The sequence below is a fragment of the Cibotium barometz genome, chromosome 56, assembly GCF_041138505.1.
Source record: "Cibotium barometz isolate CiBa-2024 chromosome 56, ASM4113850v1, whole genome shotgun sequence".
In the NCBI taxonomy this organism is placed as follows: Eukaryota; Viridiplantae; Streptophyta; class Polypodiopsida; order Cyatheales; family Cibotiaceae; genus Cibotium; species Cibotium barometz.
Genome location: NC_141101.1, coordinates 11460628 through 11488380, shown reverse-complemented (window position 1 = coordinate 11488380; position 27753 = coordinate 11460628). Strand labels below are relative to the sequence as shown.

The window sequence follows — 27753 nt, the reverse complement described above, 5'->3', positions numbered from 1 at the left end:
ATATTATGTTCACTGGTGTCTATTTTATGCTTTATATTGTTGAATGAATGCAAAAGGAATCCATGATTCTAGGAAGAAATACAGAAGCATGCGATGTGTGTGTATTATGTTCACTGGTGTCTTTTGTATGCTTTATATTGAGTTGAATGAATGCAAAAGGAATCCGTGATTCTAGGAAGAAGCAGAGGAGCACACACGCCCACACACAGATCAGGGGGGGAGATTGGGGAGACCAAAATATGATCTACAGGACCTGTGCGGTAATATACAAATGGTGATACACAGTCTACAATCTGAGAGAGAGAGAGAGAGAGAGAAAGGGGGGGGGGTGGGGGGGGTAAGAAGTCAAATGCAAAGAAAGAGCAAGGGAGGTGCAAAAGTTCTCAGAGAAGGGACAAGTCACCATTCAATTAGTGAACGAAGCAATTCTGCAGACCCGATCAGTGGCATTTGTAAATTAGAGTAAAATATTATATGTATACTTCACCTACATACAACTCACCCCTTATTTCTACAATAGCACTTGAAGCATTCCTTTGATTCATTATTTAAAAATCCACCTTGCGACACCAGAATTGCAGCTTCCCCTATGTAAGTAACAGATGGAGAAGCAACATTTAGTTGGCCATCATAAAATCCTCAGTGTCTGATCTAGAGTTATAGCACTTGATCAACTCACTGCTCCCTCTTACCTTCCTCTCATTCAAATCTCAGAACCTATGTATGGACATCCTTGCTTTCAACATTGGCTCAAGCCAACCAGGTGATCCTTCAACTTGTGTGAACCGAAAACCACTTGATCTTCAAGGGCTTCCAAACCTTTGCCCCTCTTAGGTATCGTCCAATGAAGTTTTTGAAATGCTTGCCTCCAATTCATCTAGCTCAGCTGGATCCAACTCATCATCATCATCATCAAAAATATCATCTTCTTCTTCAGACAAGGGTTGAGTTCCTTGAGATGTACTTGGGCCATTTTCATCCTGCAAACAAAAAACAGTGTATGTGTGTGTGTGTGTGTGGGGGGGGGGGGGGGGGGGGGATGTGCGCACGTGAGCATATGCAAAAAAAAACCCCCACCCCGCGTCCCCACACCCAAAAAAAAAAAACCACCACCACCATCAAAAAAGCAGAGAATGCAGCAAAGGCTGCAACCACCACTGCCATCAAAAAAGCAGAGAATGCAGCATGGCTGCACCTCAACATATAACGAACACAAATTGCATTCAATACTACTGCAGCAACCATAATGGTTGCTCTCAACCACAACATATAATAGCCTGCTCTACAAGCTGTGTTAGCACCCACAACAGAAGAGAGACAGCAGCTTTTCAAAAGAAAAAACTACGTCATATGCATATGTACAATTTTCAATAGGTCAAAAATGGGGTTGCGGGCAAACGGCTTAAGCAGACTTACAATTGATTGAACTCTACCATATAATTCTCACTTACAAAAGGTCCTTGTCATTGCATGCATGTGCCAACAGGGAACTTTAGGGTTAGCAGACCATTGCAAAACCTCACAGAAGGGACAAGATCTTTGAGAGAGACTGAGGTTCCACAGGGTAGATTTAGGTGCACGCCTATGAGGGATTAAGCTTTTGTCATACGCATTTAATGAGAAGTACCTAGTGGAGGCTATTCAAATTTGAATTACCAATTCCGAGGCAGAAATCCATGAGGTTATCTTCTTGATTCCTCTCTTTTCTTCTTCTTCTCCAAACGTTGATGATCGCATGGATCCGTAGGACCATGAGGATTACAGGGAGTTTGAGTTGAGTATGTTTAGAAAGCTGAGTTTGACCAGCTTACAGGGGAGAAGTGATTCCTGCAAGTGCAAGTTGAACTTGTGCAGTGTGCTAATCCCTAGCATCAAAACCTTGGATATGTAGTTCTCCTTTTACCTCTGATATGTTTTGGGGTATTAAAAGATCAAAGATCGACAAGAGCGTGTTCACTCTTGGTTGAACAAGTGGGGAAATGACTTTGCCTTATATCTGTTATATGATAACTGTAAGATCCAGTTTCCTCAAGGGGGAAAACCTTAACCAAGTGAATGAGACTTTTAAGCAGAAACCCATGACTTGAACTGATCTTGAGAGCACTTTTGTCCAAGGTGCAGATAAGTTTAGTGTTTTCAGCGAACTCTCTGACTTGAGATACAAAATGTGTCTTTCAACACCAAGTGCAAAAACTCAATGATGAAACCACACGTGTGGATTCTTGACGAGAGATTTGGAAAGATGCATTGTGTGGTGATCTATGTTCAAAACACCCAGACGATTACTAGTGCTTCCGAGAAGTACACGGCCCTACATGACCGATTCCAGAAGATCTTTCTTCGAGACAACCTCCCCCCCATCTAGACCACAGGACCACAAAATTGAACTCCTCCAAGGTTTCGAAACCCCGAGCAAGTTTCCATATCACCTTAGCAAGGCCATGAAGACGGAGTCGAACCGTCTACTCCACGAGTTGCTGCAATCTGGTTTCATACGCTCTAGTGTGCCTCCATTCACAGCCCCGATCCTTTTTGTTAAAAAGAAGGACGGATCCTCCCGACTTTGTGTAGATTATCAGACTCTCAACAAGCTGACAATCAAAAGCAAGTTCCCAATGCCTCGGATTGACTAAATATTAGAGAGGCTGAATGGAGCTAAGGTGTTTTCGAAGATTGACCTCAACAGTGGGTGCCATCAGGTACAAATTGTGGACGGAGACATCCCCAAAACTGCATTCCAAAGTGAACACGCCTAGTACGAGTTCGTGGTCATGCTCTTCAGTCTGAAAAACACCCCAACTACACTTTACCGCATGATGATGCGGGTATTCAAGGACTTGGTAGGCAAGCGTGTTTTCATCTTCTTGGATGACATACTAATTTTTTCAGCTACGAAAGGGCAGCACGACATTGACGTAGAAAAAATGATGAAATTGCTGGAATGTAATGAGTTGTATGTCAATGAGAAAAAATCAGAGTTTTGTCTATACGAGTGTCATGTGCATGCACATGGACATGCCTAACCCAAGGACTAGCCAGGTGGAGAGCATTCCACTGACGTGGTCGGGAGATTGTCCTTGAACTGGCCATCGGCCAGTTGGGTGGTTAATGAGCAGGAATAGGCGCATCTAGTCTTTAGTTCAGCATCTGACACCTTCCAAGAGTTGGGTCACAGTAGATAGGTGGGATAGGGTTTTTCCACCTTTTTTCGGGCATGCCTATGGTTGCCAAAACCGTATACATTTTTGTACTATATATATATACCTAGATGAATCCAAGAACATGCCCAAATTGTAATATGCGGAAGCTTAAAATCGGTAACTTCAAAACTCAGAATTCAACACTCTTTTCGCGATGGAAATTAACGCACAAACTGAAAGGAGATGTGCAGAAAAATAGAGAGAGAAGGGGGAGATGGAGAGGAAACAGTATTGGGTCCCAATTACCCTCTGTAGGGCCCCCACCACGGATGGTGTATTTGCTTTATTAGAATGATGTAAATCTGAAAACAAATACAGAATTCTTGACCTTTCTTGGCTGGGAAATCCCTGCCCTTGACCTTCAGAAGTCCACCCCTTTGCTTAGCAATCTCCTTGGCTTGTCTAGCCCTTGATTGGCTTGAGCTCTTGGTGAATACTGAGATGAATGATGGGATAGTGGACCTCTCCTATTTATACTACCCTACAACAGCAGTCGGCCAATCTAAGAGCAGGCGGCCAGTAGACAAATCCCACGACTGAGTAAATTCAGCATTAAATGCTCCAAAAAATCCTAATAAATGCTGCGTAATTTCCCTAGCAAGCTGGGGAGGCAGGCGCTTGCTTCTAGAAGGCTGGGCATAGCCTTTGACCACAATCCATGGGCTGGGCAGCCTGTATGGGCTGCCCCATACTTGCCCTACAGCCCTATGAAGGCTGTAATCTCCTGAAAATAGCCTTATTCTTGCCTTAGGACTGTCCTACAGCCCTTCCATGGCTGGTGGGTCCAGCCTGGGCCTTACTGGCCCACATGGGGATGGTTTCACACCACTCCCATGCCCATACTAAGCTCCGGGGTAGTCCATGGGCTGGCCCCTTGTCCTCCTAACCACTATCTACTCATAGATCTGGCATCCGGTACCATACCAGATACACAGAACCACTGACATCATTCTAGAGGGACACTCACAGCGCGGACTGGCACTGTTTCATGTGCAGGACAGTGCACACCTGACCTTGGACTCATGTGCAAGACAATGCACACCTGACCTCGAACGACTGAGATGGATCCCTGGCTGACTCGTCCCGGACTGGGCTCACATGGGACCAGTTCACCATCCCAGGTCCTGCACCTTCTGTACAGAAATGTCTACGTGGCATCCAAGTGCGGGATGCACGTGACATCCCCTTCTGCTTAACTTGACGGAAGCTGCATAGCCTCCAAATAATCCGTTAATAACGCCGGATAGTCTTCAAAGAACTCTTTGTCGAGCCATACCGCTTCATGAGTTCCTCGGTCCTGAAACTTCGTGAGGAACTGTCGTAGTCTTGGGCCTGAGCCATGCTTGAAACGGTGCAGAAGGATCTGTTCTGGAACCATTACTTCTGCTTCATCCACAATGTCTGGTTCCGCTTCGTCTTTGACCTCTGAAGGGGGTGGACCTGCATATGGCTTTAACCAACTGACATGAAATACATCGTGCATAGTCCAACTCGGAGGTAGCTTTAACTGCATAGACACCTCATTAATCTTTTTCCGGATGGGAAAAGGTCCGAAGCTCCTGAAAGACAACTTTGGGCATGACTTGCCTACCTGTTTCAGTCTTTGCTTCATAATCCGAAGATAAACCCAATCTCCTTCCGAAAACTTCATATCCCTTCGGTCTTTATTAGCCTGTCGAGTGTAGGCCTCTTGTGCTTTAGCCAATCTGTCCTTTACTGACTCTAGGATCTCCTGGTAAGACTCCGTCACTCTGTTTGCCTCCGGTACTGAAGACGAAGTCTTGGTTAACAACGACTGGAAAGGTCTTCCAAACACTGCCTCATATGGAGTCCTGCCAATAGCTGAAGAAAAAGAGTCATTCAAAACAGCTTGAACTAAAGGCAAAAACGATTCCCGCTTACCTTGCTGATCGTGGACATAACACTTCAGCACATCAAAGGCCAACTGGTTGTATATCTCTATCTGGCCATCTGTCTGTGGGTGGAATGCACTGGAAAAATTCAACTTAGTACCAAAATTATCAAACAATGCCCTCCAAAAATGACTGGTAAACTTGGCATCTCGCTCTGACACTGTCATGACCCTGTGAAAGTGGAACAGCACAAGTGTGGGCATGGTGGTTGGTGAGCAAAATAAATATTTAATGATTCACATTTGGGTCCCTGGACAAATAGAAATATGGTGGACATCTTCAAATGTGAAGGGGGACCAAGGACATTAATATTGTTAATGTTTTAACCTTGGGTGGCCCCTAGGCATAAGTGGCCCTTAGGAACTTTAATGAACATTAAAAAAAGGAGCCTAGGATATTATTGGAAGGGGGACAACTCCACTTTTGGGAGTTACACGCCTCTCTCATCTCTCTCTTGCTTTTGGGAGATCGTGCAAGCTACGTGCGTGGAGGAGAAGAGAAACTCTGTCGACTGGCTGCATAGAGGTGGCAACTGCTAGTCTACCGCACTTTGGTTTCTACCAGAGGCCGGTTTCAAGGTTCCGTTGCCGGGACCCATCATCAACTTTCTTAAGGGGGTGAGCTCGTGGTTGACTCGAGGAAAGTCATTGCTGAAAAATTCAGCAACATGTCAGACACAGAAGACGAATATTTTTATAACGAAGAGGAAGAGCAAGAGACCTCTCTTGAGAGAAATGAATCTGAGGATATTCTTGCAGGAGAACAGGCTGCAGATGATGCACAATATGAGGATGTAACACAGCCAGAAGATATGCCTAGTAAAGAGGAAGATGATGCTCAGTTTAAAAATCGTTTGGCAGGTGTAATGGATGTGTTTATGCAGCTCACACAAAGTGAGAAGTTTGCTGAATTTATGAGATCCCGTTCTGAGCCTGAAAAGAAGAAGAAGAAAGTGCATTCTAAGAACCCACCTCAAGGCAACAGTGGTACCTTCCCATAGGATCCTTCTTTTGGACAGTTTCCGAACATGCAACATACTTTTGGTACTAACTCACAGAGTTCCTTTTTCGGACAGCCATCTATTCCACAGCAGTCTATGCATCTACGTTATTTTGGTGGGGGCAATGTGTTCCAATCCATGACTGGGGGTTATCCTCAGGGAGGCATGGGTATTCCAGGGAATTTTGGAGCTAGTTTTCAGCCTGGTATGCAAGGGAATATGTATGGTGGGTGGCATGCAGTCCGGAATGCAAGGAAACGTGTTTGGGGGCATGCAACTTGGAATGCAAGGAAATATGTATGGGGGCATGCAGCCCGGTATGCATAATGGTATGTTTGGAAACATGGCTGGAATGTATGGAATGCCAGAAGTGGGAATTGGTAATGTTGACCCTATGATGGGCATGAATGCTGGGGGTAGCAATCTTGTGAAGCCACTTCCTTACGATAACCTAACGCCTATGGGTAAGCACTTACCTTTTTACAACAGTTTGATGCTGCTTTTTCTGGTGGTAATTACACGGAGTCCTCTAAGGTGAGAAAAGCTGCGACTTTTCTCAAAGGCAATGCATTGCAGTGGTGGTCCACTCTTCTTTTACAGGGCGTAGCACCATCCACTTGGGTACAGTTTAAGCAGGTGTTCTCTTCCGTATGGCTCACATCTACTTTTGAGGTGGATGTAATGACAGCATGGCACAAGTTGGATGCATCAAAGTGTGAAAATCTTGAGGATTATAATAAGAAGTTTTGGGAAGCTTTACTCCGAGTTACTTCTTATCGTGCAGTGCCTTTGTCTGAGCAGGTGGAGAAGTATTGTTGTGGGCTGCCCAAGGAAGTGCGTGACTATTGCATAAAGACTGGAGTAACAAATATGTCACAGATGATAGAGAATGCTATGACAGCAAATGCGTTACTCACTGGGGTCTCATGTGGATTTAAAGGAAGTAAAAGCTCAAGCAAGAAATCTGAAAAGTCAGGGCAAGCAAGAAATCTGAAAAGTCAGGGCATGCTTCGCGTGATGCAAAAGGATCTACAGAGAAGCGGTATAAGAAGTTACCAATGCCCAAGAGAACTAAGGAGAGACAGGCTTTGATGGATGCTCGGAAATGTTTTTACTGTACAGAAGAGGGACATATGTCTTTTAATTGTCCCAAGAGAAAGTCCCAAAAGGACTCTGACACTAAAGGGGAGCCCAAATCAAAGAAACCAAAACCTTCTGCAAGGTTAGTTCCTGATCTTGTTGGGGAACAGCCAGGTGGTGAAGAGACTGAGTTGTGCAGGGCATGGGGCAAGGTGAGAGATCAAAATGCCTTGATTTTCTTTGACACAGGTGCTAGAGCCAACTTTATTTCACCGGATTTGGCTGGCCGATTGGGGATCCGTGCAAAGGAGATGGGGCCTTTGTATGAGGCTAGCATGGCTTGTCCTGGGTATGCAGAACCCGTCACTCCTATTATTGGGAAGCTCAGGCTTCATTTGCAGGGTTATGTGGACAGCGAAGAGTTTTTCATCATGCCACTTGATGGATGTGATGTTTTGTTGGGTATGCCATGGTGCCATAGAGTACATGCGGTGGTGGATACATACAATAGGAAGATTACTTTGACTCATAGAGGGAAAGAACATGTTTTGGATGTAAAGCTAAAAGGAGAATCTGTTCCTATTGTATCAGCATCGGCAATTTCATCAGTAATGAAAAAGCATCTTTCCGCGTACTTGATTTACGTAAAGGATGCAAAAGATGATGAGTCTAAGTCTAATTTGTCTACGTTAGATAAGGACAAGACTGATTTCTTATGTGAGTTCCAAGATTGTTTTTTCGAGTCATTGCCAGGAGAACTTCCTCCGGAAAGACCAGAAGATCATGCCATTGATCTAATTCTGAGTAGTACTCCACCAAATAGACCGCCGTACCGTGTTAGTGCAGCCCAACAAGAAGAAATTATGAGTCAAGTACAGGAGCTGTTGAATAAAGGGGTGATACAGCCTAGCTCATCACCCTTTTGCTCACCTGTGCTCTTAGTGCAAAAGAAAGATGGTTCTTGACGCATGTGTATTGATTACACGGCGCTGAACAAGAATACCATCAAGAATCGATTCCCCATTCCGAGGATCGATGACATTTTGGACCGCTTACAGGGCTCGACAGTCTTTAGTCGGATTGACTTGAAAAGTGGGTATCATCAGATACGTATTAGACCCGATGATGTGCATAAGACAGCATTTCGAACCACTTTTGGGTTATATGAGTTCTTGGTTATGCCCTTTGGTTTGATGTTTTAACCTTGGGTGGCCCCTAGGCATAAGTGGCCCTTAGGAAATTTAATGAACATTAAAAAAAGGAGCCTAGGATATTATTGGAAGAGAGGCAACTCCACTTTTGGGAGTTACACGCCTCTCTCATCTCTGGTTTCCACCAGAGGCCGGTTTCAGACACTATGGTTCTAGGAATCCCGCCAATCGGGTACCAATGCCGAATGAATAACTGGGCCACATCCTTGATGGTCACATTGGCCCTGCAAGGAATAAGCATAACAAATTTGCTAAACCTATCAACAATAGTTAAGCACTGCGTATTACGCTTACTCGGACTGGGAGGTGGATTTGTGACAAAGTCCATCGAAATGTCCTAGAAAGGACCCTCAGAAATTGGCAAGGGCTGTAACAACCCTATCTTCTTTCCACGAGAAGCTTTCACCTTTTGACAAATGGCACAGCATTGTACATATGTAAACACATCACGCCTCGTCTTTGGCCAATAGTATTGCCGTTCTAATTTCTCCAGAGTCGAATTCATGCCCCTATGACCACCTGTAATGGCGTCATGGACATCATGGAGAAGAGCTGCCCGAAATGACTTCATGACACATAGTCGGTCTTTGTAGAAAAGCCAACCATCGCGTATCAGAAAATGGCATGGTCTTGTGGCATCCAATGCCTGTTCCCACTGAGTACCGAATTCCTCGGAATCCGCGTACGTGTGCTTCATGTCCTCTAGTCCTGTACCAACAACAAGGTCAAGTCTAGTGGCCTGAACCGTAGATACTTGTCCCTTCCTGCTCAAAGCATCGGCCACTGGATTGGCCTTTCCCGGAAGATACTCAATCATACCACCGAACTGCTGGAATATCTGACTCCAGCGGTGTTGTCAATCACTCCACTGTGCACTTGGCATCGTCTGAATCCAGCCCAATGCCTGATGGTCAGTGCAAACCTCGAAGTCACGGCCATACAAAAAATGTTTCCAATGTTTCAAGGCATGTGTAACTGCTAGGAGTTCACGATCATAGACTGAGTAGTTCTTTTCGGCAGGCAGTAACTTACGAGACATGTAAGCTATTGGATGACCATTCTGTTGCAATACACCTCCAATTGCGATGTTACTTGCATCGGTGATCACTTGAAATGGTTCGTCCCACGAGGCAAGGACTAAACAAGGCGCTTCTGATAAAGCCACCTTGAGGTTCTGGAATGCCTCCAACGCTCGTGGAGTCATTCGAATCTTTTGCCTTCTTGTTTTCACTCCCTTTAGCAGATCGGTGAGATCTGCCGAGAGATCCCAAAACTTGTCGATGTGGGTGGAATATGCCTGGCATATACCCACAAATGATCTAATGTCATAAGCTGTCTGAGGTACTTCCCAGTTAACAATCTCGGCCACTTTAGCCGGATCAAGTCGAATACCTTCAGCACTAATTATATATCCCACGTAATGCACCTGGAACGGATAAAATTCTGACTTCTTTTCATTGACATACAGCTCGTTGCTTTCCAGCAACTTAAGGACTTTCTCCACATCGATGTCATGCTGCTCAACTGTAGCTGAAAATATTAGTATGTCGTCCAAAAATATGAACACACACTTTCCAATCAAATCCCGAAAAATACGCATCATCATGCGGTTAAATGTAGCTGGGACGTTCGTCAAACCAAATGGCATGACCACAAATTCATAGTGGGACCGTTCTGTACGGAAGGCTGTCTTGGGGATGTCCCCCTCTACAATCCGTACCTAGTGGTACCCACTCTTTAAATCCAGTTTTGAGAACACCTTTGCTCCATTCAGCCTCTCGAGAATATAGTCAATTCGAGGCATCGGGAATCTGCTCTTGATAGTTAGCTTGTTGAGTGCACGATAATCGACACACAACCGAAAAGACCCATCTTTCTTCTTGACAAACAAGATCGGTGCTGCAAATGGCGACACGCTGGGACGGATGAAGCCAGCTAGCAACAATTCTTGGAGTTGGCAGTCCAACTCCGATTCCATTGCCTTAGAAAGGCGATACGAAAACTTGCTCGGGGGTTCCGAGCCTAGGAGGAGGACAATCCTGTGATCCTCCGGTCAGGACGGGGGGAGCTGGGGAGGGAGGCTGTCCCGAAGAAAAATCTTCTGGAACTTTTCATGGAGAACCGAGTACTTCTTATGAGCAGAAAGTTCGGAATACCTCGCTCACACTTAATGGTCACCGGGGTGTTTGACACATTCCGATTGATCTGGAACGTGTGCTTGTCCCACTTGACATCAGGAAGAAACTTGTGAAACCACTGGATACCCAAAATTATGTCTGCTCCTACAAGAGGGGCAATCATAAAGTCACGCACAAACTCTATGTTCTGAATCACTAACTTAGCACCTGGAGCTTCATACTTGACGCTCGTTGTCATACCTGTGCTAAAACCCTCAACCTTTTTGTCCACCGGAGTCAGCTCGAAACGGGCACGCCTAGCGGCCTGTTCTGTGACCACATCCTCTGTGCTGTCGCTGTCAAACAAGACGACGACTCTCTGGCCACCTATGTAGCCAAAGGACTTGAGCAATTCGTTGCGCTCATACTCCTGGTCATGGACGCCCTTCTGCTTATCTTCGAGCTCCCGGCTAATAATTGATCCAACTAAAGCACCGGGGTTTGAAGAACTAGGGGTAGCCGCTAGGGTCTGCGTGGGAGCTGAGCTCACCACGGAAGCTGTGGCGGCGGCGGCGGCGGCGAGCTTTGGAGGCTTCTTCGGACAATCCCGAGAAGTATGTCCTTTTGTATGACAAAAGAAACATCTACCCTCCTTCTTGTACTGAGAAAGCTCCTCAGCACTCAACTTGCCACCTGTCTTGCCAGCCTCCGCTTTCTGGTCTGGAGTAAGCTTTGACGCATTGTTTGAGTTCTTAGCGCCAGAGGCTCCCGGGCTCTGTCATGGGGAAGACCCCGTCTGGTTCTGGCTTTTGCCCCCCGAGGTGTTAGCCCTGGGAGAAGCCGGCTGGGAAGTCTTGGGCTTGCCACCATTGTGTTTCATTTCTGCACTCTGCGCAAACGAGAGTGCGTCCTCAAAGGTGGCTGGCCTAAACATACGCACCTCCCATTGGATTTGCGTGCTCAGGCCATACAAAAACTACGCTTTCTTGTCCGTATCAGATAAGCCTAATTGCAAACATAAGGTCGAAATTTTATTGACAAACTGAAGGACTGGTTGCACGTTCTAACGCGCTCCCCTGAACTCGTCTTCAAGTCGCTCAACGTAGTGGGGCGGTAGAAACCGCTGCTTAAGGTCCCGGACGAACTCGTCCCACACATAAGCTGCCATACCTGCTCTGGTGTGGGCATGAGCCCACTGAGTCCACCAAGGAATGGCCTCACCTTCCAAGTACCAACTGGCTAAGATCACTCTGTCAGTATCTGTTTTCCTCATTGCGGCAAAGTAAGCTTCAAATTGATGTAACCATGTATAAAGAGTTGTGGGATTGAGTTTACCATTATACTTACTGAAATTCATTTTCTCGGGAAAATGATTCGAGGACGCCACTGGTGTCAATCTGGCGTCCAAAGCTCTGAGGTAACGCTCGTGTTCCACGCGTCGCATGGCGTCGTCTTCTCGTTGTCGGATCTCCAATGCACGCATCTGCAACTCAAGCAAGGAGCTTGGCTGAGGCTGTGACCCCGCGAGAGGATCCCTATGACGAGAATCTGGTATCTGGGATACGGAAGGAGAGGGAGGAGGAGATGGGAAACGCGACGCTGGAGAGCGGGTACGCTCCTCCAGAGCCAAGATCCGCGCCTTCTGCTCATCCAACTTGGCTGTCTCTTCTGCGAGTGCTCGCATCATCTGCTGAAACATGTCTGTGACACTCAAGCCGAGTGTCCTAGCTAGGCTGCCTAGTGCACTTTGGTCCCATGGCTCTGGGTATCTCTCGTCGCCGAAACTCGCCATAGCAGGAAAATGCAATTCCTTTCCGGAATGCAATCTGACCATCCACTATCTGTGTGGGAGGCTTTCGGAGGCTAAAAACCAACCGTCCTTCAAGGGAAAGGAGTCACTCCGAAAGAGGTAGTCCACCGGCGTCTAAAAACCAACCACACGAGCGAGAAAAATTTTTTGGTTTTCTTTGCTGAATCTGTCCTTGAAGTAGGCTCTGATACCACTGTAATATGCGGAAGCTTCGGAGAAAAATAGGTAACTTCAAAACTTAGGATTCAACACTCTTTTTGCGACGGAAATTAACGCACAAACTGAAAGGAGATGTGCAGAAAAATAGATGGAGAGGACACAGTATTGGGTCCCAATTATCCTCTGTAGGGCCCCCACCACAGATGGTGTATTTGCTTTATTAGAATGATGTAAATCTGAAAACAAATACAGAATTCTTGACCTTTCTTGGCTGGGAAATCCCTGCCCTTGACCTTCAGAAGTCCACCCCTTTGCTTAGCAATCTCCTTGGCTTGTCTGGCCCTTGATTGGCTTGAGCTCTTGGTGAATACTGAGACGAATGATGGGATTGTGGACCTCTCCTATTTATACTACCCTACAGCAGCAGGCGGCCAGTCTAAGAGCAGGCGGCCAGCAGACAAATCCCACGACTGAGTACATTCAGCATTAAATGCTCCAAAAAATCCTAATAAATGCTGCGTAATTTCCCTAGCAAGCTGGGGAGGCAGGCGCTTGCTTCTAGAAGGCTGGGCATAGCCTTTGACCACAATCCATGGGCTGGGCAGCCTGTATGGGCTGCCCCATACTTGCCCTACAGCCCTATGAAGGCTGTAATCTCCTGAAAATAGCCTTATTCTTGCCTTAGGACTGTCCTACAGCCCTTCCATGGCTGGTGGGTCCAGCCTGGGCCTTACTGGCCCACATGGGGATGGTTTCACACCATTCCCATGCCCATACTAAGCTCCGGGGTAGTCCTATGGGCTGGCCCCTTGTCCTAACCACTATCTACTCATAGATCTGGCATCCGGTACCATACCACATACACAGAACCACTGACATCATTCTAGAGGGAGACTCACAGCGCGGACTGGCACTGTTTCATGTGTAGGACAGTGCACACCTGACCTTGGACTCATGTGCAGGACAATGCACACCTGACCTCGGACGACTGAGATGGATCCTTGGCTGACTCATCCCGGACTGGGCTCACATGGGACCAGTTCACCATCCCAGGTCCTGCACCTTCTGAACAGAAATGTCTACGTGGCATCCAAGTGCGCGATGCACGTGACAAATTCACATTTTAGGAACGTGCATGTTATATACTCATGGTAGTCAACCCACAAGACTATATAACTATCAACTCCATTATGCATAGTATGTACTATATGAATATACGAAAAATACAGCTCTCTCTCTGTCTCTTCTCTCCATCTCTTCTTTGCATTTTGCATCAAGATGTTCCTATGTAAGGAGCTTCCGCGCATGTAACATTGGTATCGGAACAAGAGGCTCAGCAAGGCTAAGCACTAATGGTGTCCCATATGAAGTCCAAGGAGAGTAACACAAGTTCCCAAGAGGTTTTTCCACAAGACCCAAGGGTAATGGCAGCCCTGTGAGTTGGATGCCACTTGGTGCATACCAAGAAAGGCTTCCGAGAAACGGTTCCAAGGGATGATGATCATCCAAGGGTGGAGTGAGGATGCCAGACTCAATACTCAGGAAAAGAAGACCAAAGAAAGTGTTCATGGACAGGGCGTGAAGGGCCACGGGACAAGTGGAACAAATGTTTAGATCTACACCAGACTTTGGAGTGGAATCAAGGAATGGCAAGGTTTTCAGTGAAAAGGTTGCCAGGAAGGAAAGGATGACAAGTATGGAAGACCACATGTGGAGGCCAAGGATGATGACAAAATTGTCCAAGGTCAAGGTTGGAATCATGTCATCAAGTTCAACAGGAAGGGATGTCATGTGCATGCACATGGGCATGCCTAACTGTAACTTGGTTGAACACAATGCTAATCAATACACTTAAATACACTAAGATTTCACTTAAATACACTAAGATTTTATGGACACTTGCTCAAATACAAGAAGTAAATTGCTGAATTGACAAGAGACACACAATGAGCCAAAACGGCCGACCCCTCCCTCAAATAAAGTATATTGATCTTGGGAGAATCAAGTACATAGTGTCATGGGCATTTCTAACCAGATTTCCATACCAATGCATATGAATACAGTATTGCAAACAAGTGGTCGCAGATGTAGACTTGCAATCCACGCTACCCTCTCAAGTGCCCATGTTCCCTACCATCTGCTCTCTATTGTTCCACTAACACATGGTAGCAACAATCTGCAAGAGAGAACGTAGGACAAGAGAACACTACATAGGGTATGTGATCTTGTAATCCGGTCCCTCCCTCCTGCTACTTGCTCCCATATTTAAGCATAAAAGCTTACCAATAGCAAGTAAAGTCGATGACAACGGAAGTCTTCGCGATGGAAGTCCTTGGAGTGTTGAGATCTTCGATTTGTCGCATTTCTTCGTGACAAAAGTCTTCAAGAAGATGAAGGGAACATTGGGAAAGCTTCCCCTATGATTCAACTTGAGAAAGGAGACTGAAATTAGGGTTTTCAACAAAAAGACCAAAAATTACAGTAATAAACAAAGCTGTTTTGCTGATTTCGATCATTGGGAGTGTGTAGGAGAGTAATTAGCATCCAAAAACACTCTTGGAAGCTTGAAAAACACCTTAGCAAGCTTGGAAATGAAGTTGGGAAGGAGAATGTGCAGAAAATGCAACCCAACAGCCCTCATGAAGGAGGCGCAAATCTCTAGAGAGAGGAGGAGGAGTGAGGTGGTGAGTTGTCCAATGTAGGTGTGTCATGTGCACAGTGTGTATCTACCGTGTGCTACACGCACGCACGACTAGTTTCGAGGCTTGGGGAAGCTTGGAACTAGGCAGGCTGATTGACGAGCTGAGTTAGGGATATACTAACGGGCGGGCACCCAAGTATGGACGGGCGGGCACCCAAGTGTGGACGCCCGATGACCGGCCAAGAGCCTATAAAAGGGTGGCCAAGGTTAGTTATTGGGATATAGAGAGTCTCGCGAGTTTGTGAGAGCTCTATGGTCTTGGAGCCTGGATCTAGTGCAGACATGCACCTGCTTTACGCAGCCGAGGCCGGCAGCCATCTCGAGGCCCGCGAGGGCAGCTTCGTGGCGGTATGGGACGTCGCAAGGAGGAGATTGGTCGGTACATCAACCTAGTTAGCTCAGCTCGTGGCTCGTTGGGACAACCAAGACTGTGGGCTCGCCCACGGCTCATGGTTGGGAGGTGAGTCAGGCCTGCACCCCCTTGTTGTTTGTTTGTTCGTTTGTTTACAAGATTCGAGTCTCATCCAAGATCGATCACGAGGAGATCCGTGGGGATTTGACAGTGGTATCAGAGCATACCTCGTGAACGAACAAGTCGGTAGGTAGAGAAGATGAGGTCGAAGAAAGGTATGTGTTAAAAAGCTTGCTGTTTTTCTATGCATACTGCTGTTTTCAGATTCAGTATGTGTTTTTTCTTCATCAAAGAAACCCATGTTGATGGGAGGTGGTAGTCTAAGTAGGGTCGTTGCTTTGCAAAGAAGAGGAGAGTTCGCTTGTGTAGTTGTACGCATGAGCAAGTCGGGTGAGAAGCAGAAAACAGAAAAAGCACGATGCTTTTCTGGTTTGAACGAGTGAGAGAGAGCACGTTTATGAGAAGGAGGCGCTGGCGGGTTTTTCAGGTTTTGCAGGAGGTGGCTACCGGCGGCTAGGCACCTAAGGCTTGCAAGCCAGGCGGCTAGGCTTGCAAGCCAGGCGGCTAGGCTTGCGTAGCCAGCCCAGGCAGCGCCTAGGCCAGGCCAGGCCCACGTTGCCTTGTGGCCACGCCTACGCGGACTGTTGCAGGCGCCGGATAGTGAGAATATGCCGGATGTCAGCAGCCGTCGACGGGAAAGCAGGCACCGGCAGCACATCAGGCGACGGCAACTGATGACGCCTGCAGACAGCACGCCGACAGCGCTAATCCGGGAGGAGAAAAAAAAACAAGGAAAGCATACGTTTTTTTTTCTAGAGCTTTCGCTTTTTTTTGTTCTTTTTTTTTAGATTTAAAAACTCCTCCAAGGTTTCAAAGTGTTTTTTTTTTTTTGAAGAGTATAGAATATATATATATATATATATATATATATATATATATATATATATATATATATATAAACACACAAAAGCAAAGCAAAAGCTAAGCTTGGCTTTTGGAGATTTTTAGCTTTTGGGGCTATCTTTATAAACCCCTTAAGTGGGCTTCTTGCCACACATCTCTCAAGTTTTCAAGCTCTCAAGTTCCCTTGCACTTTCATTGTGCAAAGATCGAATTTTCTCTCCACGTACCCTCTTCATGATGTCGACCCAAGAATCGGAGTTGGAGTCCCTTGTGGAACGCGAAGGCTTGCCGGATACGGAAGGTACCGATGCCGATCTTTTTGACGATTTTGTGTCAAAATCAAATTTCCAAGAGTTCAAAGTAGCTGTCGAAGCTTCTTCGACGGAACGGCAGACACAAATCGCAGCCCAGATGCAAGCTTTGCAGAACTCCATCGCTCTATTGACCACTACCCTCTCTACTTTCTCGGGTATGGATACCTTGGCCTCTGCTTTAGGCCCCAACATTACTCCGGAACCGTTCGGGGGGGCGAGCAAAAGCAGCGCACCAAGGAGATCGTGGACACGTGGCTACATAAGTGGCAAGTTCACTTTCAGTTTCATCCATATGATGATGGAAAGAAGATCCAGTTAGCAGCAGGTTTCCTGTCCGGCAAAGCTTTGCTTTGGTGGAAGGAACTCAACCCTAAGCCAACGACTTGGGCCCAATTCGAAGATGTCTTCAAGAAGGAATTCCTCAAGAAAGAGGATGACTATGATGTTGTTGCCCGGTTTTCAGCTTTGACCATGACCTCCCAGCACCTCACTTATGAGGTCTACCTCCAAAAGTTTCGTGACTTGCAGATGAAAGCTACAAAGATGGATCCCACTACTCTTTTGGGGTTTTTCGTAGCTGGTTTACCAGACTCGTACCGATTACAGGTTAAAAATAACAAATGTACAACATTAGATGAGGCCATTCATTCAACTCGTATCTACGATGATACAATGGTCTCTTCCAAGTCGAAACCTGTTTACCGAGCAGGGGAACAAGCATAAAAGAAAGTTCTCCGCACCTATGGCTAACACGACAGAAGGAAAGTCTTTGGACCAACCTTCGAAGAGTTCCAGTTCGACACCAGCGAAGAAGAAACGACTCCTTAGGGCTTTAAAGCTCAAGAAGGAAGGACGTTGTTTTATCTACGAAGAAAAAGGACACATGCGTAACGAGTGCCCAAAGCAAAAGGGTACCAAGACGAACGCAGGACCCAAGCCAAAGGCAACTAATCAGTTGTCTTTGACAGGTACGTCAATTACTGTACTTTCTCGCCCTAGTACTTGTTCTGATTGTCTGTTCAATTCTAAAGTATTTGGCTTGCATGATCTTCTCCGAGTTTATGGAGAAATGAATGGCCATAAAATTCACATTCTTTTAGACCCTGGCAGTTCACATAACTTTGTTAACTACAAACTTGTGCAGAAATTGAGTCTTGATACGACACTCAGCGACCATACCTATGAGGTACGTCTACCTGCGGAAAGGCAAGTTTGGGATCGCAAGGTGGAGATGCTTCCAATCAGATTCAGGACTACAAAGATACTCTGGAATGCTATGTAATGCATCTAGAAAATGTAGACTTGTTATTAGGAATTGAGTGGTTTAAGACTCTTGAAGTCCAGATAGATTGCTCTAGTCATATTTTTTCTTTTCAGCATAAGGACACCAAGTATAGTATTTTAGGTGATTGTATTCATCCCTCTCAGGGACCTCTTGTAAATACAATTGATTTTGGAAATATAATGAATACTTCTTTGTATACCGCTTTCCATTGTGTATTGATTCCACTTTCTTCCTTTCTCATCCCTTCCATGGATGTAAATGAATTAAGTGTGTTTGAAAGCAAAGAATTACAGAAGATACTTGATTCGTTTCAAGACGTATTTCCTAAGGAACTGCCATCGGGTTTACCACCTGAACGGGCAGTAGATCATCGTATTGACTTGATCCCTGGTGCTCATCCTGTCAGTATGCCACCTTACAGGATGAACCAAGCTGAGGAAGATGAGTTGGCTAAACAACTCGAAGATTATTTGAGGATGGGCCAGATCCGTCCAAGTAAATCACCTTGGGGTGCACCTGTGTTGCTTAGGAGAAAGAAGGACAACACCTGGAGAATGTGTATAGATTACAAGAGATTGAACAAGCTGACCATTAAGAACCGTTATCCTCTCCCTAGATCAGATGACCTGATTGACCGGTTAGCAGGAGCGAAATATTTCACGAAGATAGATTTACGTACTCGCTATCACCAGATACGTATTCATGAAAGGCATGTCGAAAGAACCGCCTTTCGGACTAGGTATGGCCATTACGAGTTTCTCGTATTACCTTTTGTCATGCGCACAGTGCCCAGCAGCCTATTCATCATGCGCCTAGTGCCCAGCGCAATATGAAGTCATGCGCAGCATTTATTAGGCTTTTATGCTGTATTTTTCCAGTCATGGAGCATTTTGGGATAGCTGACTGCTGTCCAGAAGGGTATAAATACCCAAGCCCACAATTCATTTCATTTATCTCATCATTCATCAAGTGCTGAAGCTGAACCAAGGGCCAGGACAGCCTAGAACAGTCATCCAAAAGGGGTGAAGGATTGAAGGTCCAGGGCAGAGATCCATCTCAGCCAAGAAGGTTCAGTCAGTCTTTTATTTCAGTATTTTACATCATTCTAATAAAAGCAAATACACCATTCGTGGTGGGGGCCCTACAGAGGGTATTCGGGACCCAGTATCGTCTCCTCTTCTCCCTCTCCCTCTCTCTATTTTTTGCACATCCACATTCAGTTTTGTGCATTAATTTTGTCGCGACAAGTGTGCTGATTTCTGAGCATTGAAGTTACCGATCTTCCCCGAAGCTTCCGCATGTTACAAAGCGGCAGTTTTATTGGCCCAAAATGAGGCGACACGTGTTTACACATGTGCAACACTGTTTGATTTGTCAAAAGGTGAAAGCTCCCCATGGAAAGAAGATAGGGTTGTTACAACTATTGCACATTCCCGAAGGACCCTTCCAAGATATATCTATGGATTTTGTGACGAATCTGTCTCCCAATCTAGGTAACCGTAATACATAGTGTTTGACAATTATTGATCGTTTTAACAAGTTTAATTATGCTTATTCTTTGCAAGGCTAATGTTACTGTTGCATATATTAATAGATTGTTCATCAGTCATCATTGGTACCCCTATAGGTGGCATACCTAGCACCATTGTGTCAAATTGAGATGCCAAGTTATACCAATCATTTCTGGAGGACATTATTTGATAACTTTGGGACTAAGTTGAATTTTTCCAATGCATTTCACCCACAGACGGACGGCCAGACAGAGATTTACAATCAATTGGCGTTTGATGTGTTTAAATGTTATGTTCACGACTAGCAAGGTAAGTGGGAACAATTTTTGCCTTATGTTCAAGCTATGTTGAATGAGTCTTTTTCTTGAGCTATTATTGGTAGGAGTCCATATAAGACAACTTTCGGAAGATCGTTCCAGTCTTTTGACTAAGTGCCTAAAGCTAACATATTGACGAAGTCTTGCTAGGAGATTTTGGAGTCTATGAAAGACAGGCTAGCTGAACCATATGAAGCCTATACTCGACAGCCCAACAAGGACAGAACAGATGTGATCTTCTCGGAAGGAGATTGGGTATATCTCAAGATTATGAAGCAAAGATTGAAACAAGCAATGCCCAAAATTGTCCTTTCGAAGCTTTGGACCTTTTCCCATTCTAAAGAAGATCAATGAGATTTCTGAAGTTAAAGCTACCTCCCAGTTGGACCATGCATGATGTGTTTCATGTCAATTGGTTGAAGCCTTACATAGGAGCTCCTCTCTCCATTGTCCACAATGAACAAGAACCAGACATAGTGGACGAAGTTGAAGTTTTGGTTCCCGAACAGATCCTCTTACATCATTTAAAACACGGCTCCGGTTGAAGAGAACGACAATTCCTCACGAAATTTCAAGACCAAGGGACACATGAAGCAGTGTGGCTTGACAAGAATTTCTTCAAAGATTATTCGGCATTCCTGATGGACTACTTGGAGGCTTTGCAGCTTCCATCAAGTTAAGCAAAAGGGGATGTCGTGTGCATCCCGCACTTCGATGCAACTTTCATCAAGTCCTACACACGGTCTTAGTTAGGTGTGCAAGTCCCGCAAATAGAGCAGTGCCACTCCGTACCGTGAGTCACTCTCTGGAATGATGTAGAGGCGTATTGAGCTCTGCCTGGGACCCTAGTCATAGGTTTAGAGTTCTTTTAGCCTACATACCTTGGTATGTGGGCAAGTAGACAGAGGGGCAGCCTGTCGGCCACCCCAAAAAGGCTTAAAGGGCCTTGCCTCAAGGGAGGGTAGCCCTTGCCTCAAGGGAGGGTAGCCCTTGTGGGCCACCTTAGGGGCCAAGGAGGCCCCGTGGTCAAGCACAGCAGCCCATGGAAGGGTTGGGCATCCAGTTGGCCAGGCCTAGAAGGCCTGGGCAGCAAGGTGGCAGCCCATAGAGGCTATTACCCCAGTCAGCCAGCAGCCCTGACTGCCACATGTGAAAAGCGCCTCTTCTATGGGGAATTAATTCAGGTCGTGGGGGATTTTCCAGCAGGCTAACAGCCCTTGTAGCAAACCAACCAGCAGCCCTTTGTGCCTATAAAAGCAAAGGCTTGGCAAGGGTCAAAACCATCTCATTATTCACAAAGTGCTAAAGAACTCCAAGCCAAGGGGAGAACCAAAGCAAGGGGAACTTGAAGGTCAAGGAATTAGGTCATCTACATGCTGCAGATTTACAGCCAAGGAAGATCTACACAAAGTCACTTGTTTTCATCATTTAATAAAGCAAATACACTAGTCCTTGGTGGGGGCATTTCAAAGGGGTTTTGGGACCCAATCGGGTGTACTTATCTTTGCTCTTCTTCTTCTTCTTCTTCTTCTTCTTCTTCCTCTCTCTCTCTCGCTCTCAACTCTGCTACATTGTGCAATCGTCAAGAACCAAGGTGCTGAATATTGTATAATCTTGTTTGTAAGCTTCCGTATGTTACATCTCGAGCTCTGGCTCTGACAACTTCATCTTAGGCAATGATACACCTTCTTCTGTGATCGCATCTCCTTGGTGCTCCTCTTGTCCTGGAAGCTCTCCCTCACTTGGACCAACTCTCTCGATCTTAGGCTGTGCTCCTCATTGACATACCTCTTCTTGAAGCTTTACTTGATGTGCTTCTTTCTCGCATTGCCGACAGTCCTCTTCTATGAGTTTTTGCCTATCTCGGCAATGATTTGTTCGTACTAGGCTTGGCGTGTACCGTTCTTCATCTTCCCGTCTCCAACGACTCTACATAGTCTCATACTCACGCCGTAACTCTTCTTTCCAAGCATCATTTGAGGTTTTGGTGAAGGGAGTAGCAAAAAGAAGTCTTTTCCTACCTAGGATAGACCTAGGCTAAGTCTTGTGCAAATTCTACCCTACATGCAACCTATGCTACATGTAAAAATGGGCTGAAACCCTAATTTGATTTTCCCACTTTCCACATTGAATCTAGGACTGAAAACACTGTTGCTAGGGTTGAGCTCATGCAACATATGAAAACCCTAATTTTTGGCCAACAAACCCTAAAACACAAACCCTAATTTTCAGCATGCATAGGTTCAATCTAAGCTCATGGCAAGGGCCAAAGCTCTAATACCAATGTAACATGCGTTGCAGAAGTGTGTTCTTGATTAACGCTAAGCAAAGAAGATTAACGCTAAACTTATGTTAAGCAAAGACACAGAAGAGAAGGAGAGATAGACCTAATCTACTATATATTGCCAAAACATGCTATATATACAATGATCTTGTTGATTTTGGTCTTGCTGATTCACAGCTTCATGATGCATGCCAAAGATCCCTGCATCCCTCTACTTACAATCGGACAAGAGAAGCTCCCATTGATCTACCACTAGGTCCTTGCTGCCTAGCAGACTCTAACAAATGGATCCTCTTGATCTTTAAATGACGATTCTAATGAATGCCTAATGATCCTATTTATAGGGAAAAGGTATGAATTCGGAATCAAGAGGGTTTTGCCTATTTTTACCACAAAACATTGTCCAAAAACTATGCCCAAAAGGTGTCCCAACCCTTGGACTATGTCTTGGGCACTCCCAGGAGCCTATAGGACTGCAAAATCCGCTCTAAATCTGCCCATGTATTTGCTAATGAGAATATACATGTCTATGAGCATCGGGATTAACGGATGCACATGACAAGCTGCCTCTATGCGGGGGATCTTGCCAACAACTAAGAGATGCCTAAGAGATTTGTGAGATGTATGTCCCTGTTACCTCCTTTATAAAGGGATAGGATGCAAGTCGTTTTCAGGTCGGCCATCCATTTTTCGGATCATAAAACATCATCAAACTAACCATAAAACAGATTCATATTGTTTCCCGACCATTGGGTCGTTTCGTGGGCATCTTTGCGTGCATATTGGGCTGCCTAAACTGCCAAATCGGACCATATTCTGCCCCTCATCTTGCCTAAGAGGAAGCTGCAAGTAAGATCCACGTCCACGTGACACTCATAGATGTGATGCACATGACAAACAAGTTACTTCTGGAGTTTGAGCAGCCAGAAGCCCAGAATTCAGCAGCTGCAGCAGCCCATCCCACACAAGACCAGATGGATGTGTCAAACAGAGATGAAAAAAATCTGTAAAGAGTAGTTTGTGACACACACCAGAGCCAGGAGGTAAAGGGTAGTTTACAGCCTTTTGTACAGCTAGTGTAGAATCTTCGAACAATGCAAGTTTCCAGTTTTCCAGTGTTTTGAGCATTCAACAAGCATGCTTAATTAAGCGTGCTGCCATTTGTTCCCTCATTTCTAAACTGGCACAGCTTCCACACTTCAGATCTGGCATTTAGCAAGCAATGTGTGGACTTTTCTACTTTTGCTCCTATTGGTGAAGCATATATACTAAACAACAATAGCAAAGGGAAAGCCCCCCGACTGGTCAATATTGTGGCCGCTTTGCAACCACAAGTTGTAACACCTTTCGGCAGGAAGACCAAGCCATCTCTGGGCAGGTACCAAACCTTGCGACTAAATAAGGATCTACTCATTTTTTTGTTTTTTATTTTAAGGAAAATGGGGAGGCCATTGGGATTCAATCAGAATGCCTTTTGCAAAATTTCTCAAACAATACCCTCATGTGTATACTGTTAGTGCTGCCTCAAATGATTTACCTTAACTTTATCACAATAAAATTTTGAGTTTAGTCATGCTTTCACTACCTACCAATGCATAAATAGGAGGTCTAAACTTCTAATCTTTAGCTACAAATTTTTCTCTTCCAGTTTCAGTATTGTGGACCATATTCAGTCCTCCGACATGGCATTCTGTGCAAATTGACCAGCGTATGACTCTTGGCCACCCTCTCTGTAGGTATTGCACCCCAAAGAAAATCTAATTTATATTTGTGTTTCAGATCACGGCTGCACAACAAAGATAGTCACATCAATTACAATACTTGTTTTCCCTTTTCATGATCTTTGGAGGACACCTTTGTATACTCTAAAATTTTATTTGTCGTGCACCTTGCTGATTTATGGTCCTACTTCCCCTTCAATATTGAAAATCATGCATGATAGAACAGCACACTTCAAGAGATTGAAACTATTGCTCATTGCTAACACAAATCTACTGTCTGCTCTATAACACCCAGTCTCTACTAAAGACTGCAGCATTCAAGGAAAAGAAGAATGGCTGACATAAGCACAATACACAGAATACCGGCCAAAAGAAAAAGGGCCACTGCTTGCTGGTTCAACAATATTCTCCCAAGATTGATCTGGCAATGATTCTAATTTCCTCGAGCCTGGTTCAAGTTTTGTAATGGTACCACTGAGCCAGACATAAGTTGTTTATAACACTATAGACAAGCCCTACTGCATGGGCAACTACAGCAGTAAAAGGTGGGCAAGCAAAAACAGGACAATTGACCATAAGTAAGGACAAATTAGGAGAATCTTGCTTCAAAGACTACATTACCAATTCAATCTTAAGCTGCAAATAATCGAGGCAAAAGTGACTTGAAATGCTGTTATAAAGTATGAAAGAGCTCTCTATCTTGTAAACTAAAACCAGAATCAATCAAATCCTACGCTTTCATGCTCAGCTCTCTAAGTTCCATCCCACAATCAGAAGTCCTTTCTTCATCCTAGAGTATAAACATGAACAAAAGATGAAGCAACCACAAGCTAAAACTAGCAAGAGGAAAGAAAGAAGTAAATACATCAATGCTTTGTGTTGAAGATGGTGCTGCTGCTTCATCTTGCTCCTCTTCATCACGCTGATACCGGTCATAAGCTTCAGCATCATCTACAAACAAGCTTGCATCTGACACAAAAAGCTCTCGTCCACTGCTTGATGCAAGAGAATACTCATTAATATCTCACAATAATTGTGTGAAAGACATGTACCATGACTAGTTCTAGGGGCTGGTTCATGTGCACATTTGAAGTGTCCTATCAATGCAATGCTATGATAAAACAGAAATCACCTCATGCGATCATTTTTGGCCCTGTCTGCTTTCTTTGCAGCTAACTCCGTCTCCCTTTCATCCATCTTCTTCCTTTTCCATTGTGCAAAAAGCTCTGGTGTGATAGGTGTTACAGTGTTCACCTTGGATCTCTGCAAGCACATAACAAAACTTTTACAAACCATAACTCACTGTAGACAACTACCGGGAAAAGTCCTCTATAACTAGTAATTGCCAAAACTTAATTTATCAATCTTATGTGATGTTCATGAATACCTCATTCTCTATCTCCTCCTCAATGGATATTTTCTCAGCTTCTTCTTCAAGTAATGCCTTCATCTGAGACTTCAGCACATATCCAGGTGGCAAAGCATGTCGATAATGGCACTCCTTGCCTCCATTTGGACAAACCCAAAACCACCCATATTGTTTTTTCTCAACAGCCTCCAGAAAATATTTACAGACCTGCTCCCACATACCAGCACATTGGGTATAGACATTATAATTTGATAATCTCAGCAAAATCATTTGTCCCAGAGGATAGGCATGTCTTCCCCTTCTGATCAGGGCCTAAGCTCTCTCACTCTATTATCAAGAACAAAAACAGTTAATCTCCCACACTACTCAACAACAAAACCCATAAAATTTGTACTGCCAAAAAAAAAAAATCAACACTAAATGCTGACAAATTGATTGGTTTGTCAAAGGTCCATACTATCTCAGTTGGCTTGTTTTGGCTATACTCGTTGCCCTTGGACTCTACCACCTTTTCCAGAGTTTCCTGGTCCCAGTCCTCCATGGTCCCTGAGAAAAAAAATAACACGTGAATCAGTGATGGGAAACAGATCTAGAAATACTTTGTCATCAACCGGTTGATCTATAAAAAAATCAGCCTTACCATCACGCTGGTCGCTATACAGATCGATTTTTTCACCCTTCCTTTCAACATTTAAGTCATGTGAATATTTGCACTTAAAGCCCTTTGCACACTGACCTCGCCTGAAGAACTCACACACAACAGACTTGGGATCCACACCTGCAGCAGGCATGGCCAAACAGTTCAAAATAAGCCAAATTACCAATCCGAGTCGTATCACAGACACAGACCAATCTGTAAATGTGATAAAATGCATCAGTTGCATGGCATACCAACAGGCACCTTAGGTTGGCTGATGGCAACTTTAAACAGCTCATTGAGCTCCTTCTCTCTTTGGCTTTCTTCCTCTTTCTTCTTCTGCATGTGTTCAGAAAACAAGCAGTGAGCATTGCTTGAAGTCTTTCTTCTATTGTTATCTGCGTATGGTCATAGAAAACACAACGCATGCTGACAAACTTTCCTCTTTTGACATGTGCTGTGCATGTATTCATAGCGAGCATGCTTTAAAAATTTACAGTTACGCAGGGATCAAGAAACCCTAACTTGGGCTAAACCCAACTTCTGGAAAACCCTAACCCTAGTTTCTGCAAAACCCTGCCTTCTGCTAAACATTAATTTCTGCGAAACTCTAACCCTGTTTCGTTCAGAACCCAACAACCTTCACTCCTGCAACACAATGCAAAACCTTGACCTTGATTTTTTCAAAAATAACATCATCTGAAGCATTGAAGGATACCTTTGCTAGCGCTTTGGGATCCTCGTCTGCCTTCTTCTCGCGCTTCTGCACGGATTGCTGCACGCTTTGCACGTATTTCTGGACACTTTTACTCTTGTTTTTGTTCTTCAGACCGAAGGTCTTGTCCTCCACCTGCTTCTGCTTTTTGGCCGTGTCTGCTTTCTGTTTCTCCTTAGCTGCCTTGTTGGGGTTTGCTTTGGGAGGCATGGCTGTGACAAACAAGCAAAGGATAGACAGCACCCACCACTCTGCAAGTTATTCTCTGTGGCTTTATATCAGCATACTCGTGTATTTGGCACGCTTTGTGTGAATTCACATTTGTCCGGCCATCCAAGCGCGGTAATCGAAAAGCTAGAGCGCCCTTTTTAACTCTAATTGCTATCAGCAGTAAAAAAAAGAAAACGAAGATTATCGTATAATAATCCATGCTTAAGAATGGGAAACGCTCCCGTCGTCCTACAGTTGCACCTTCCAAGTAGAGAACAATCCCCTGACCCGCTTCTCTGTCTATCCAAGGGATGGACAGAGAAGCGGGACGGAACTCTTTCAACAATTCTTAGATCAGTTTCGAGGGAGGCTGATGCTGTCAGAAAATCGAATAATAGGTGGCATTGCCTGATCGAATTGATCGGGTTCTGCAGGAACAAAGTTCAAACGTCTCAATCTGTTAGGATGAAAAGAATTACCTTGAGTTTTTTGGAGTTATCAGGTTCCAAATCATTAATCATTCCCATATATATCCTTATTTTGGAAAACCTCCTTCATTTGATGCTTCATCTGCTTCCTCCAAACTACACTACACTACATTTTTTGCCTATTCTTTTAAGGTGGAGCCTTGCACACTCATCAAAATCAGAGGCATTGCCTCAGCACAAAAATTGGGCCTTTTCCCAAATATGGAAAAAAATCAACATATTGAAGCTCTTGAAGCCATGAGAAATTGGGGCTTTTCAAAAATAAGGGCAAAGTTGGCCTAATCATAGCTTCAAACCCATCGAGAATTTGGGGCTTTCCTAAAAATCATCAAATTGAAGACCCAACCCACCAACAAAGTTTTGGGGATTTTCCATAAGAAAGCCTTCTGCATCAAA

The 27753-nt window shown here is 44.8% G+C and overlaps 1 protein-coding gene across 1 annotated transcript; it reads right to left on the bottom strand.

Moving 5' to 3' along the window:
- Nucleotides 1-414: 414 nt before the first annotated feature.
- On the bottom strand, nucleotides 415-26901 carry LOC147606899 (zinc finger CCCH domain-containing protein 11-like). The gene is made up of 8 exons (XM_086791325.1): nucleotides 26663-26901; nucleotides 26199-26283; nucleotides 25948-26085; nucleotides 25765-25853; nucleotides 25326-25514; nucleotides 25071-25201; nucleotides 24804-24930; nucleotides 415-980 (listed from the first exon to the last, which is right to left on the bottom strand). Exons 1-8 carry the CDS (start codon nucleotides 26867-26869, stop codon nucleotides 831-833), a joined length of 1116 nt encoding a protein of 371 aa, XP_086647451.1. The 5' UTR covers nucleotides 26870-26901; the 3' UTR covers nucleotides 415-830.
- Nucleotides 26902-27753: the final 852 nt, after the last annotated feature.